Here is a 15399-nt window from a genome sequence, read left to right on the forward strand (position 1 = left end):
GTGGTCTTTATACTTTTAGGTGTTTATGCGTGTTTTGGAAACTAAACGGAACAACATGGCGGCCATTTCCCTCCAGAACAACTCATACGGGTGTTTTCTGGTCTGATGCCTTTGTGGTGACGGTTTGATTGACTTTATTGACTTTAGGCACTAAAACTTCCTGGTTAAAGAGTTACGTAACAGCAGTGTTGTCACGGTGTACTGACACACCCTGGGGTACACTTCTACATCACTGCAACAAGATGAGACGTTCAACCACTGGAGGTCAGCAAGACGCCCTTTAACGTCAGAGAGACATCGCGGGTTAAAGGAGCCACCGTAGACTGTTGGTAGGAAACAGGAAGATGGACAGCAGCCTTCTGTTTCACCCCCACCCCCTCCCCAAGAGCTTTTGTGTCACCATAACGTCACACTAGTACACAACAGTGAAATGTTTTACGGCCTTTTTGGACAAATGTTTTCTTTACAGAAGTGTTTTCAAGGTTTCTGTGGGTTTTTGTTTTTCTTTTATCTTGAAATAAATATAGTTGTGTTGAGGGGGTGTCCGTCATGTTGGTTGTTCATGACTTTTTAGGAGACTGGCGACACACAATGGAAGCGTGTTGACGCACATCAGCTGGTCAGGATACTTCACTGTCCTCTCAGAAAAATTTGTTTTATCACATTTGCTGCTCGCGCCAGAGCGTCCTGACGACTGAACCTTCCACTGCTGCTTCAGTCTGGATGCTGCGTTTGTCGGTGCTGCAGGCGTCAATGGACACGTGTGCTGCACTTAACAGTCCTCCGAAGGTTAGGAAGTCTAAGCAAGACTGAAGAAGACCATGATGTGGGTGGTTTCTTGTCACTTACTTATGTTCCTGCTTGGATTCAATCCCACGTCTTCGTGTGTTTGTCTTCTGCGATGTTCTTCACAGGTTTACCATCTCCACCAGAGACCAGACCGAAACCAGGATTTTAGAAATACTGAGGCCCCTCACAAGAAAGAAAGTCTGTAAAATTCCCTTATTATATTATAGTATATTGTGTATTGGACTTTTCCCATTTTATTTATTCAGTTAAGTGTTGAAAGGTCTCAATGTGGGTCTAAGGAAATCCTGAATCCTTGCTTTGTTGCCTGAAGGCAGAACAACTCAAAGATATTAAGTCTCAAACTGTAAAATAAGTGTAGAACATTAACTCCCAATCCCTAAAATGTCCTGAAAACATACAGAAGACATGACATCAGTGTCCTCAGTGCTGACCAGAGCCCGACTGAAGGAGGATTCTGCAGTAAATGAACCTTCATTGTACTTCAACGTCCCTCCAGGAACATATTTTGTGAATTCCTGAGTGACGGATTCCCTCTGGATGCGGTAATATGTAGCCTTACAGTCTTTGATCAGGGCTAATGGGCCCCTGGGTACGGACCTTTAACAGTCTTTTCACACTTGGGGTGTCAAGAAAAATGTGGAGTAATATCTTAGAAAACATTCTTCACTAAAACGCAGAGCTGCAGAGTGTTTATGTTTCACTTCCCTTCAGAGCTGTTGTTTGACGTTCTGTCGGAGGTATCACTCCTTTCAGAAAAATGACATCTGATCCTGCAGCAGTGATGTTTTTGGACGGTGACACTACAGTAAGTCCCTGGTTTGTGATCAATCACACCTGAGCCCCCCCACCCCCCACCTCTCTCCCCCGAAACTCAAACAAACATGTCAATCTGCGTCTCCCCCGACGACTCCGCCACCGTCCAGATGCGTCACATTTCCTCGATTCCAGTAAACATCACGTTCATTCGATTCAACCTCTTTCTACCAAAGGATTTCTTCCTTTATTAATCAAACTGTCAACCCGCCTGTCCTCCTCACACCGACTCCCTCCTACAATATCAGCGACACACTCAACGTTTCCAACCGCTTCCCCGAAAGGAGCGAGACATCGCCGCGCACAGCTGGGAGTTCTTACTTCTGATGTGTGTCCATGTTGTGAGCGATGATCGGGGATTATTAACGTCATAAACAAGCTGAGCTGCAGCCAATATTCTGCCGCTTGGGTCCCAGAACAATATCAGCAGCAGAGTTCGGGAATCACTCACTCAACATCCAAACAGTTTCAACTTCGTCTGCAGTATGTTCCCCGTAGACAGAGCCGGAGAAAGTACTTATTTCTTACACCTACAACAGATCAGGAGACTGTGAAACTATCTTCATCTCTGCGCCTCGACGGAGCGTTTTAGCCTCTTTCAGCTCCTAGTTTTGGTTTTTCAGCACATTTACAAGTTAACTTGGATGGAGATAAACAGCTGGTGGAGCTAATTCTCCAGTCGCTGCCATGAAACCATCGCAGAAGAAGAAGAAGAAGAGAACAAACATTTGAACTTTTCTTCTCATGTTGACGCTCAGACTGAGAACTTGCTGTTTCCTATATTTTATCCCATTATGTGCACTTTAAAAATAATCCCGGTTCACCACCACTTGGGTCTTATTTTCATAGCTCTGTTCATCATTTGTATCAGTAATAATAAAACTGTACTCACCAGGTTAACAGCTGAGATCTGGGAACACGGCGTCATCACTAAAAAGAAGCCTCGATGTCTGATGATCGGACAGGTTGGAAATAATCCTTTAAATGACTGCAAACCAAATCATCCAGGTCAAGACCAAAAGCAAACACTGACGCCGAGAAAAGGAGACTATAAATAAGGTCATTTCATTTAATTTAACTTTGAAAGATGTCGGGGTGTCCCTGAACGCACCGTCAGAGTCACTGATCTGGGAGTCATCAGTGTGACTGGAAGATGAAACTGATAGTGTTACTCACAGAATTAAAACACGTACACAGTTTGATTTCATCACTTTACAGCAGTGAGGTCGGAGCGCAGAGCCGAGGTTCAGGAGTGGAGCTCTTGGCTCTTCAGCCTTTACAGCACAATTCAAAATGTTGTGATAAAATATGAAGCCGGTCGTGAAACGACCCGATTCTGTGATCGGAGTGTCGGACAGGTTCGTGGACTCTCTCTCAGCCAATCAGGACACTTCATTCTGGGCCACCGCCCTCGACTCCAGCAGCCTTTTGATGATGTCGTCACTGTAGGACAAGGTGTCTCGCAGCACCCGCACGGTGTGCTGGCCAATCAGAGGAGGGGGCGTCGGCTCATCGGGGGAGAAGCTGCTGAAACGAACCGCCGGACCTGAAGACAAACAAACAGGAGGTTCACCAGCGGTGAAAATCACAAGCGTCCACAAACAATCATGTTCTCTTCTTCTTCATCCTCCTCTTCACCAAAACCCTGCTGTGTGTGTGTGTGTGTGTGTGTGTGTGTCTCACACACTCTCTGCTCTCTCAAATCAAGTGTATTTGCATGTCGGCCATGTTGGAAGAGCGACTGTATGAGAGAAGTTATGAACCTGATTACTCATCAATAATCACACACTGGAACAATCTGCAGTACACAGCAGAGAGAAAAATACTACAAGTAAAAGTACAAAACAGCATTAACAGCCAAATGTACTTCAAGCATCAAAAGTACTCATAAAGCAGAATGTGGTACTTTATGAGACACATTACTATTATTATCATAGTTATTATTATACATTAAAGACAACTTTGAACTACTTTATACGTGTCCTTCTCTTCATCTTCCTCCTTCTCTTCATCTTCCTCCTTCTCTTCCTCTTCCTCCTTCTCTTCATCTTCCTCCTTCTCTTCCTCCTTCTCTTCATCTTCCTCCTTCTCTTCATCTTCCTCCTTCTCTTCCTCTTCCTCCTTCTCTTCCTCCTTCTCTTCTTCCTTCTCTTCATCTTCCTCCATCTCTTCCTCTTCCTCCTTCTCTTCGTCCTTCTCTTCTTCCTTCTCTTCATCTTCCTCCTTCTCTTCATCTTCCTCCTTCTCTTCCTCTTCCTCCTTCTCTTCTTCCTTCTCTTCATCTTCCTCCTTCTCTTCTTCCTTCTCTTCATCTTCCTCCTTCTCTTCATCTTCCTCCTTCTCTTCCTCCTTCTCTTCATCTTCCTCCTTCTCTTCTTCCTTCTCTTCATCTTCCTCCTTCTCTTCATCTTCCTCCTTCTCTTCCTCCTTCTCTTCATCTTCCTCCTTCTCTTCGTCTTCCTCCTTCTCTTCTTCCTTCTCTTCATCTTCCTCCTTCTCTTCCTCCTTCTCTTCATCTTCCTCCTTCTCTTCGTCCTTCTCTTCTTTCTTCTCTTCATCTTCCTCCTTCTCTTCATCTTCCTCCTTCTCTTCCTCTTCCTCCTTCTCTTCCTCCTTCTCTTCTTCCTTCTCTTCTTCCTTCTCTTCATCTTCCTCCTTCTCTTCATCTTCCTCCTTCTCTTCCTCCTTCTCTTCATCTTCCTCCTTCTCTTCTTCCTTCTCTTCATCTTCCTCCTTCTCTTCATCTTCCTCCTTCTCTTCCTCCTTCTCTTCATCTTCCTCCTTCTCTTCGTCTTCCTCCTTCTCTTCTTCCTTCTCTTCATCTTCCTCCTTCTCTTCCTCCTTCTCTTCATCTTCCTCCTTCTCTTCTTCCTTCTCTTCATCTTCCTCCTTCTCTTCCTCCTTCTCTTCATCTTCCTCCTTCTCTTCTTCCTCCTTCTCTTCCCCCTCCTCTTCTCCCTCCTTCTCTTCCTCCTCTTCCTCCTTCTTCTCTTCCTCCTCTTCTTCCTCCTTCTCTTCTTCCTCCTCCTCTTCTTCCTTCTTCTCTTCGTCCTCCTCTTCTTCCTTCTTCTCATCTTCCTCATCTTCTTTGTCCTCCTCTTCATCGTCCTTCTCTTCTTCGTCCTTCTCTTCTTCCTCCTTTTCCTCCATCTCTTCTTCCTTCTTCTCTTCTTCGTCCTTCCCTTCTTCTTTCTCTTCATCTTCCTCCTTCTCTTCTTCCTTCTTCTCTTCTTCGTCCTCCTCTTCTTCCTCCTTCTCATCTTCCTCCTTCTCTTCTTCTTTCTCTTCTTCCTCCTCCTCTTCTTCCTCCTTCTCTTCTTCTCATTCTCTTCTTCCTTCTCTTCCTCCTTCTCTTCTTCCTCCTTCTCTTCTCCCTCCTTCTCTTCTTCCTCCTTCTCTTCTCTCTCCTTCTCTTCCTCCTCCTCCTCTTCTCCCTCCTTCTCTTCTTCCTCCTCCTCTTCTTCTTTCTCTTCTTTCTCCTTCTCTTCTTCTCATTCTCTTCTTCCTTCTCTTCCTCCTCCTCCTTCTCTTCTTCCTCCTTCTCTTCTCCCTCCTCCTCTTCTCCCTCCTTCTCTTCCTCCTCCTTCTCTTCTCCCTCCTTCTCTTCTCCCTCCTCCTCTTCTCCCTCCTTCTCTTCCTCCTCCTTCTCTTCTCCCTCCTTCTCTTCCTCCTCCTCTTCTCCCTCCTTCTCTTCTCCCTCCTTCTCTTCCTCCTCCTCCTCTTCTTCCTCCTTCTCTTCTTCTCATTCTCTTCTTCCTTCTCTTCCTCCTCCTCCTTCTCTTCTTCCTCCTTCTCTTCTCCCTCCTTCTCTTCCTCCTCCTCCTCTTCTTCCTCCTTCTCTTCTCCCTCCTTCTCTTCCTCCTCCTTCTCTTCTTCCTCCTTCTCTTCTCCCTCCTTCTCTTCTCCCTCCTTCTCTTCCTCCTCCTTCTCTTCTTCCTCCTTCTCTTCTCCCTCCTTCTCTTCTCCCTCCTTCTCTTCTCCCTCCTTCTCTTCCTCCTCCTCCTCTTCTTCCTCCTTCTCTTCTCCCTCCTTCTCTTCCTCCTCCTTCTCTTCTCCCTCCTTCTCTTCCTCCTCCTCCTCTTCTTCCTCCTCCTCTTCTCCCTCCTTCCCTTCTTCTCCTTCTCTTCTTCCTCCTTCTCCTCTTCATCCTTCTCTTCTTCCTCCTTCTCTTCTTCCTCCTCCTCTTCTTCCTCCTTCTCTTCTTCTCATTCTCTTCTTCCTTCTCTTCCTCCTCCTCCTTCTCTTCTTCCTCCTTCTCATCTTCCTCCTCCTCTTCTTCTTTCTCTTCTTCCTCCTCCTCTTCTTCCTCCTTCTCTTCTTCTCATTCTCTTCTTCCTTCTCTTCCTCCTCCTCCTTCTCTTCTTCCTCCTTCTCATCTTCCTCCTCCTCTTCTTCTTTCTCTTCTTCCTCCTCCTCTTCTTCCTCCTTCTCTTCTTCTCATTCTCTTCTTCCTTCTCTTCCTCCTCCTCCTCCTCTTCTCCCTCCTTCTCTTCCTCCTCCTCCTCTTCTTCCTCCTTCTCTTCTCCCTCCTTCTCTTCCTCCTCCTTCTCTTCTCCCTCCTTCTCTTCCTCCTCCTCCTCTTCTTCCTCCTCCTCTTCTCCCTCCTTCCCTTCTTCTCCTTCTCTTCTTCCTCCTTCTCCTCTTCGTCCTTCTCTTCTTCCTCCTTCTCATCTTCCTCCTCCTCTTCTTCTTTCTCTTCTTCCTCCTCCTCTTCTTCCTCCTTCTCTTCTTCTCATTCTCTTCTTCCTTCTCTTCCTCCTCCTCCTTCTCTTCTTCCTCCTTCTCATCTTCCTCCTCCTCTTCTTCTTTCTCTTCTTCCTCCTCCTCTTCTTCCTCCTTCTCTTCTTCTTTCTCTTCTTCCTCCTCCTCTTCTTCCTCCTTCTCTTCTTCTCATTCTCTTCTTCCTTCTCTTCCTCCTCCTCCTTCTCTTCTTCCTCCTTCTCATCTTCCTCCTCCTCCTCCTCCTTCTCTTCTTCCTCCTTCTCATCTTCCTCCTCCTCTTCTTCTTTCTCTTCTTCCTCCTCCTCTTCTTCCTCCTTCTCTTCTTCTCATTCTCTTCTTCCTTCTCTTCCTCCTCCTCCTTCTCTTCTCCCTCCTTCTCTTCTCCCTCCTTCTCTTCCTCCTCCTCCTCCTCTTCTTCCTCCTTCTCTTCTCCCTCCTTCTCTTCCTCCTCCTCCTCTTCTTCCTCCTTCTCTTTTTCTCATTCTCTTCTTCCTTCTCTTCCTCCTCCTCCTTCTCTTCTCCCTCCTTCTCTTCCTCCTCCTCCTCTTCTTCCTCCTTCTCTTCTCCCTCCTTCTCTTCCTCCTCCTTCTCTTCCTCCTCCTTCTCTTCTCCCTCCTTCTCTTCCTCCTCCTCCTTCTCTTCCTCCTCCTCCTCTTCTTCCTCCTTCTCTTCTCCCTCCTTCTCTTCCTCCTCCTCCTCTTCTCCCTCCTTCTCTTCTCCCTCCTTCTCTTCCTCCTCCTTCTCTTCTTCCTCCTTCTCCTCTTCGTCCTGTGTGTGTGTGTGTGTGTGTGTGTGTGTCAGGTTGGACTAAATCTCTGAGCTGGTCCATATAATTGGGAACACACTCTTTACAGAAGCTTCCTGTGTGTAACTCAGGTGTTTTTAATAACTAGACCAAACCTCTGCAGATTATGCTCTATTTCTTCCGTGACTATGTTCACATGTAGATGCACAAAGGTTCACTTGTCTTTTCTTTCTGTTAAAGCAGTTTTCACAGGAAGGACAGAAGGAGAAAAGACAGCAAGGAAAGAAGGAAGAAAGGGAGGAAGGGAAGGAGTCAGACAGCCGAGGGAACAAACAGTTTATTTCCGGAAACTCACAACAATCAGGTTTTTTTAGCAGCACTAATGAGCTGAACTCTCACAGTGTGTGTGTGTGTGTGTGTCTGAGCCCACACGTGCATGATCACACGAGCAAGTGTGTGTGTCAGCCTGCATGGTTTTATGCATGACTGTGTCTGAGTGAGTGTGTGTGTGTGTGTGTGTGTGTGTGTGTGAACAGTGCCTCTATTTTCACCCCATTAGCAACCTGTTTTCTCCTTCAATGACACACAAAAAACTGTCAGGCTCAGTGTGTGTGTGTGTGTGTGTGTGTGTGTGTTGCTAGGGGTGTCGGGGTAAATAATTAAGGAATAAGATAAGACTTCTATTCATTGATCACATTTCATTCTTTAATTTCCTATCTGTCCATCATACAGAGGTGAAACAACGTCCAGTTTCTTCATTCAAAATCCCATTGACATTTGTGACAATTATAAAAACCACACATCCAGCCTCGAAACAGTCTTTCTCAGCAGAAAGTCATGTGGTTTCATGTGTTTAGACAAGAAATCGATCTAATGCTGTTGTTTATTCATTATTGATGTTTTTTAGTGGCCTTTAAAGGCCAATGATCTTTGCAGGCTAAACGTCACAGCTTTTCATTGACAGATGAAAGAAATGCTGACTGACTTAGAGGCTAGACAGGAAGTGATGTCATGACCTCGACCTCTCGACCTATTTTGGATTCAAGATGGCGGAGTTTGTATGCCTGAGGAAGGAAGGAGCTGATGTTGCTCTCTTCACAGGTGAAATGTCACATATTGTATAATAATCTCTATATGTTTTATATTCATTAAAGTTTTTATTTCTAAATGTATTTAGATATATTTTGTATTATATTATATATTTTTTTATTGATTAAGTGCTTTGTTAAAATTAGTATAATATAAAGTTTTTTGTTTATTAAATTCTGATTATTTACCAATAACAAAATGTTTTATTAATTGTTATCTGTTCAATTTAAATGTAGTGTTATTTATTTGCATTTATTTAGTTTATTAAGTTATTTTATTTTTTTCTAATATATTAAAGATATTTATTGAAAATGTATAAAAAGGTTTGTGGTATATACCATATTATTACAGGTTTGTTATACCTGCCAGTGCTGAGAGCATATCACTAACTTCACCATAATAATAATACTAATACTAAAAATAATAATAATAATAATAATAATTCCCCCTGGTCGGGACTCGTGAGGCTTCTTATTTACCTGTGGCCCTTTTTAGTTCATCAGTTCTTTTTCCAATTATATAACGTCAGCTGTCGCCTCTATTAATGGACACACACTTCTTCTCCTGTTTGTTCTGAGTTATTTATTTTCTTGGCTCTAAAACAGCACACACACACACACACACACACACACACACACACACACACACACACACACACACACAAAACAATGCCACGAACAGGCCGGCCAATGGATGTTCTGAGCTGCACGTTTTCACGCTCAATTAACCTCTGAGGTACACACAACACACACACACACAACACACACACACACACACACACAACACACACAACACACACACACACACACACACAACACACACACACACACACACACACACACACACAACACACACACAACACACACACTTGTGTCTGGTGTTGTTTACTAAACAGAGATGGAGAGAACAGGAAAGGATATTGTTAAGGCGATGAACACACACACACAACACACACACACACACAACACACAACACACACACACACACACACACACACACACACAGATTCTTCTCACATTATGGTTTGGTGTAAATCACGGGAGAGAAGAAGATTACAGGACGAATGGAGCATCATGGGACGTCATGTTGTACCAGTGTGTGTGTGTGTGTGTGTGTGTGTGTTGTGTGTGTGTGTGTGTGTGTGTGTTGTGTGTGTGTGTGTGTGAGACCACAGACAGATGCTCTGTATTGCGGCTCCATCAGATGGAAACAGTTCGTGCCGTCAGTCACTGTCACTCTTTCACCATCTCTCTCTCTCTGAATGAAAACAGAACCAGAGTCTCTGCGGTTCCCTGTAAAGAACTTTTCCTTCACGGAGCCCGACCTCCTTTAAACCTCTGAATCTTTAAGGCCCGCTCACAGCAGCACTTACAACAGTGACATTTCAACTAATGTCAACGGAGTCACAGCAGAGGAAGCTTAGCATTACTATCTAGTTTTACTGTTAGCGACAAGCTAACTAGCTTTTTCCTTAACTCTTGATTAAGTGAAACGATGAAGAGGGGGGTAAACGGTCCAGTACAGAGAAAACAGAAAACAGCTCAGAAAGATATTGTGACTCATTAGTGCTAGCATGTTCCTGGTTGGTTAGCATGTTAGCAGTTAGCTCGCCAGCTACAGTAGTTGACTAACTAGTCCTGTGAGTGGTCAGTATGTCACCAAGCTTCTAGATAAGTTTCATTGTTTGTTTCCATGTAGTCACATGGTCTCCATCACAGCAGCTGAATCAGCTGTTAGCAGCTCCTGTCTGCAGCGTCCTCGTGGACGGGCAGACAACCATCACTGATCACTGAGACACCGAAGGAAAGTTAAAAACAGGAGGATTCTCAGGCAGGTTCTGCAGCGTCTTTCCTCTCTGATGTCTGAGTGGATTTCTGGAGGTTTATTCTCACAACAAACTCCAGATTGAGATCTGAGGGGTGAAAGTGAGCTGAGAAGAAGAATTCAGGTGAAGTTAAGTTTTCTAGATGTTCATGTGGAGGTTTGTTTCATGTTGATTGAACGGGATCTCTTCATAAGAAAGTCTGTGTTAATAATTTGACAGGAGACGACGCACAGAAAACACTCTGACGCTGAGTCGACTGGCTCTACACACACTACCTGCCTCTGCTCATTATGAATGTGTCCCCGCTGGGCCAGAAACACACACACACACACACACACACACACACACACAGGGTAGAAGACAGATTACACTGTAAATACACGGTGGTGGACAAACAGCTTCCTCTTAGTGGAAACACACTGAGATCCATCAAACCAACCGAGCAGCAGAGTCCCAACGGATGTGTGTGTTTGTATGGCTGCTGAACAGGATCCTGTAGTTTAATGAGAAATATTTGTTTGTGTATCTGCAGGGAAATTCATAACGGGGCCAGTGGAGTGTGTGTGTGTGTGTGTGTGTGTCTCTGCAGGACATCAATAACAGTGCCCCAATGCACAGAACAACACCACTTCTTGGAAAATGTAATTTAACAAGTTGGTGTCAAACACAGAAAGTTAAGGGTTACAGAGAGGACAACTCTGTGTGTGTGTGTGTGTGTGTGTGTGTGTGTGTGTGTGTGTGTGTGTGTGTGTGTGCTGACCGGGCACAGTGATGCGTCCTGCTGTCGGATGGTTCATCTCCTGTATGAGACCGTTGTGTTTCACCTGCAAACACACAAACAAACAAAGTGTAAGTCTGGATTCGGTATCATCTCCAAAGATCTGCATGTCTTGACACCAAAGGGCTCATTTTGTGATTTGGATACAACATTTGAATAACTAAAGGTTGAGTGTGTCTGTTTACTATGATAAATGATGAAAATGAGAGTAAAACTAAATAAAAACATAAAAACACGACAGAATGATATCAAAGTACTAAAGTGAACCACATGAAACATTTAAAACCCATAAACAGATTGAAAACCAGAATCAGATAATATCAGGGGAAGGCGGTGCGATGCTCAGATTTAAAAGAAGCCACTGACTCAGTCTGCCGTATTTCCTCGGGCAGGGGGGTCCGGAGCCTCGGGCAGGGGGGTCCGGAGCCTCAGGCTCTTACTTTAAAAGCGCTGTCCCCCTTAAGGCAGCTCGAAGGCAAATCTGTGCTGAACCCTCGACTCGAACTGGAGTTTCTGGTGAGTTCGGAGATCAGCCAGTGGATTCAGGATCAGTCTGAACACACACTTAATGTGCAGAAAGGTTTGAGGACCAACACACACACACACACACACACAGCGGCTGTCAGACTCATGCTCTCTCTCTCTGTGCAGTCAGGGGTGATGACGAGTGGTTTCCTGTTGCTCTCGTCCTGCACGCATTACTTCCTCTATAAATATGAAAGAACTACGACTGACGGAGTCACCACCTCCTCTTCATCCTCCTCATCCCCCCGTCTCTCAGTGTGTACCAGTGGGACACACAGATCAGCCCCTCTTCTGAATCTTACATAATCCTCAGTACTGTTGGTCGGACAAAAGAAGACGCTGATGATGGAAATCTTTCAACACTTTATGATCCAGCAGGTCACAAGTTAGACACAAAGGCTCAGAGGTCGTGTGTGAACTGAGGCGTCCATTTGAATGTTTCTTATCCCACAGCTTTATGAATCAAAGTCAATGAGACGAGACAGGAAAGGAGAGAAACCGGTGACGTGATTCATATTGGGTCCCAACACACCTTTACCTCTAACATCCACAGGTCACGTCCGGTTCATCGAGGTCATCTTCAAATCATCGGCCAAAACACGAAAGTCCTTTTCAAGCCTCAGATGTCACGTCTGAATCAGCAACAGGACGTCTGACTGAAGTCGACTTGGAGTGACATCAATTCAACAACGTTGGACCACCAAGGGAACAAGAGAGAAAGGCCGGCTGACAGTGGTCATCCTTTCAAAAATAACCCACTCAGTCTTTGTCCCGGTCGTCCTGACCTGCGTTCAGGTCTCAGTGACCTGGACGTTTCTACCTGCTGTGACAGATTCAGACAAATCTTCATCAGGGGAGCTAAAAAATAGGAAGACCACGAACAGGAAGCTGCTGACGGACTGCTGTGTGCTCTGACTGGTTTTAAGAAACACCTGAATCACGGAGGACGACAACCAAACAGGAAATGACGGCGAGCGCGTCTTCGCAAAGATAAATCATTTGTGATGAGGAAGCTGGGAGCCTCTTGAACTTCTGCATCAAACATGTGGGAGACGTGATCGCGTCTCTCTGGGATTAATCTTTTATTGGAAGTGAGTGCGGAGTTTGAAGAACAACAGAGATTCAGAGCTGAAACAACCTCTGTTCAACTGTGCTGAAACATCTGATTAATCAATTAGTTGACCGACAATTTTAATAATCTATTAATCATTTTCAATTAAAAACTATTTTCTGGTTAGTGTTTTATATCACTGTATATCTTTGGGTTTTGGACTGTAAAGGCACCAGTATACTTCATCAGAACCTCTCGTCAGATGGTCACACACCTCCCAGATCTTAACAACGCAGCATGTCGGCCGCAGTATCAAGCAGGCTGATCGGTTGGCCGGTTTGAAACCAGGAAAAACACGTAAACGTCAACGCTGTTCATGACATGTTGAAACATGAAAGTTTGAAAGTCTTGCGGAAAAAGTTGAGGGTGTGGGCGAAGCTGCAGGGTAAACATCCACCTAACAAGTGTGTGTGTGAATGGAAAAAGCAGCCTGGAACATGGGCACAAACACACGTCTTTATATTGGCTCAGATTCACACACTCTGCAGCCTGTGTGTGTGTTTCTATATGTGTGTTTATTTGTCTCTCTCTCCTTTTCCATCTCTTGTTTCTGTCAATCACTCGTTCTTTCTTTCCTGCGTTCCTTCCCTCTCTTTTCTCTTCCTCGCGTCTCGTTCTCTCGTTCTTCCTCGTCACGTTCTTTCTTCAGATTTCTGTTCTCCTCATGAACACCTCCCTCTTTCTTTCTTATCTCTGTTCTCTCGTCTTCATCTGTTTCTCTATCTTTCACTAAAGTAAAGCCTTCGGTGGAAGTCATCTCTGTTTGCTGATGAAGACCATTAGATGTGGTTGAAATCTGAGTGAAGATTTTCTTTGGTCAAGACTGAACTTTTACATAGAAAACATCTTTTTTGATATTTTTCTGTTTGATCAAAGGAAAGTGTCGAACTGTTAAATGTCCAAACAACATGGAGTCTAAAACCGGTGATTTTAAAAAACGTCAACAACATGATGAGACCTTTGACAGTTTGGGATACTTTGATACTAAACACAGTTTGGAGACACGTTTCAGTCCTGATGTCTTCCAGAGGATGGACCCTTTGTTGAATGACTCCACGATCGTTCCTCTAGCGCCACCCTCAGGACAAACTTGACATGTTCAACATTGTGTCTTTCCATTGGCATTATTAGTGATTAACACAACTCCAGCTTACAGAAACAAATACAGTTCAAAAATAATTTATACAATAACACAATATATATCAAACGTGACCCCTGAGGAATGAAACGAAATGATAAAACACACACACACACACACACACACACACACACACACACACACACACACACACTCTTTATCTCCAGGGGGGAAACTTTAATAAGAGCCAAACGCTGATCGATGGCTTTAATTTAAACATCAAACATGACACACTGTGCAGGAAGTCAACCAGTGCTAAACGAATTACACTGTGTGTGTGTGTGTGTGTGTGTGTGTGTGTGTGTGTGTACCTGTACACAGTATCAGTGTGTATATATAACACACATGCATTTAGTATATAAAAGCGTTATTTCTGGTCATTTTGAAGGCAGGAAAGACTTTTTCAAATTGAAGCTCATTAGAAAGAGCAGCCTCACTTTGTGTTGTTGTTGCTATGGAAACCACAAGACCAGCTGATGATCTGAAACCAGATGACAATGGAAGTCAATGGGGAAATCTGTATTTGGAGAATTATTTCATTTGAATGCATCGGTTTTATATTTCCACAGAGTTCGCTGTGGTGTCAGTATCAGTTGTTCAGCAGCCGCTTCCTGCAGCGTCCAGTTTCATCAGAGTTTCATCACGTCTCACAACCGCAAAATCAACAGGCAGCAAAATGAAACTGCTGTGAGACACACGAGAAGTGATGACGCAAAAGAGATTTTACGAGATGTTGAAGGCCGAGAAAGTGTCTCATTCACAGTCAGAAAGAAAAACACTGCTGCTGCTCACCAGACTGAAGTTAGCTTGAGAATCACCAGACTGAAGTTAGCTTGAGAATCACCAGACTGAAGTTAGCTTATGAATCAACAGACTGAAGTTAGCTTGAGAATCACCAGACTGAAGTTAGCTTGATAATGAACAGACTGAAGTTAGCTTGAGAATCAACAGACTGAAGTTAGCTTGATAATGAACAGACTGAAGTTAGCTTGAGAATCACCAGACTGAAGTTAGCTTGATAATGAACAGACTGAAGTTAGCTTGATAACGAACAGACTGAAGTTAGCTTGAGAATCACCAGACTGAAGTTACCTTGATAACGAACAGACTGAAGTTAGCTTGATAACGAACAGACTGAAGTTAGCTTGATAACAAACAGACTGAAGTTAGCTTGATAACAAACAGACTGAAGTTAGTTTGATAATCACCAGACTGAAGTTAGCTTGATAATGAACAGACTGAAGTTAGCTTGAGAATCACCAGACTGAAGTTAGCTTGATAACGAACAGACTGAAGTTAGCTTGATAACGAACAGACTGAAGTTAGTTTGATAACGAACAGACTGAAGTTAGCTTGAGAATCACCAGACTGAAGTTAGCTTGATAACGAACAGACTGAAGTTAGTTTGATAACGAACGGACTGAAGTTAGTTTGATAACGAACGGACTGAAGTTAGCTTGATAACGAACGGACTGAAGTTAGCTTGATAACGAACGGACTGAAGTTAGCTTGATAACGAACGGACTGAAGTTAGTTTGATAACGAACGGACTGAAGTTAGCTTGATAACGAACGGACTGAAGTTAGCTTGATAACGAACGGACTGAAGTTAGCTTGATAACGAACGGACTGAAGTTAGCTTGATAACGAACGGACTGAAGTTAGCTTGATAACGAACAGACTGAAGTTAGCTTGATAACGAACAGACTGAAGTTAGCTTGATAACGAACAGACTGAAGTTAGCTTGATAATGAGCAGTCGGACATGTTAAACCTAACAGACTCTCCTTCAGACTTCATGTGTTCAATGTTTTGAGTTTCATCGTCTCCTGTGAGTTTAGTTGA

The 15399-nt window shown here is 44.1% G+C and overlaps 1 protein-coding gene across 2 annotated transcripts in view; it reads right to left on the bottom strand.

The window, feature by feature from the left end:
• Positions 1-2718: 2718 nt before the first annotated feature.
• The window catches only part of sugct (succinyl-CoA:glutarate-CoA transferase), a 66175-nt gene continuing 53494 nt past the window's right edge, over positions 2719-15399 (bottom strand). For both annotated transcript variants that reach the window (XM_070927937.1, XM_070927936.1), the window contains exons 13-14: positions 10765-10828; positions 2719-3169 (exon numbers count right to left, since the gene is read on the bottom strand). In XM_070927937.1, coding sequence (XP_070784038.1) covers positions 3006-3169; positions 10765-10828 — 228 coding nt within the window. In that variant the 3' untranslated portion in view covers positions 2719-3005. The remainder of the gene's footprint in view (positions 3170-10764; positions 10829-15399) is intronic.

The sequence above is a fragment of the Enoplosus armatus genome, chromosome 21, assembly GCF_043641665.1.
Source record: "Enoplosus armatus isolate fEnoArm2 chromosome 21, fEnoArm2.hap1, whole genome shotgun sequence".
NCBI classification, from domain to species: Eukaryota; Metazoa; Chordata; class Actinopteri; order Centrarchiformes; family Enoplosidae; genus Enoplosus; species Enoplosus armatus.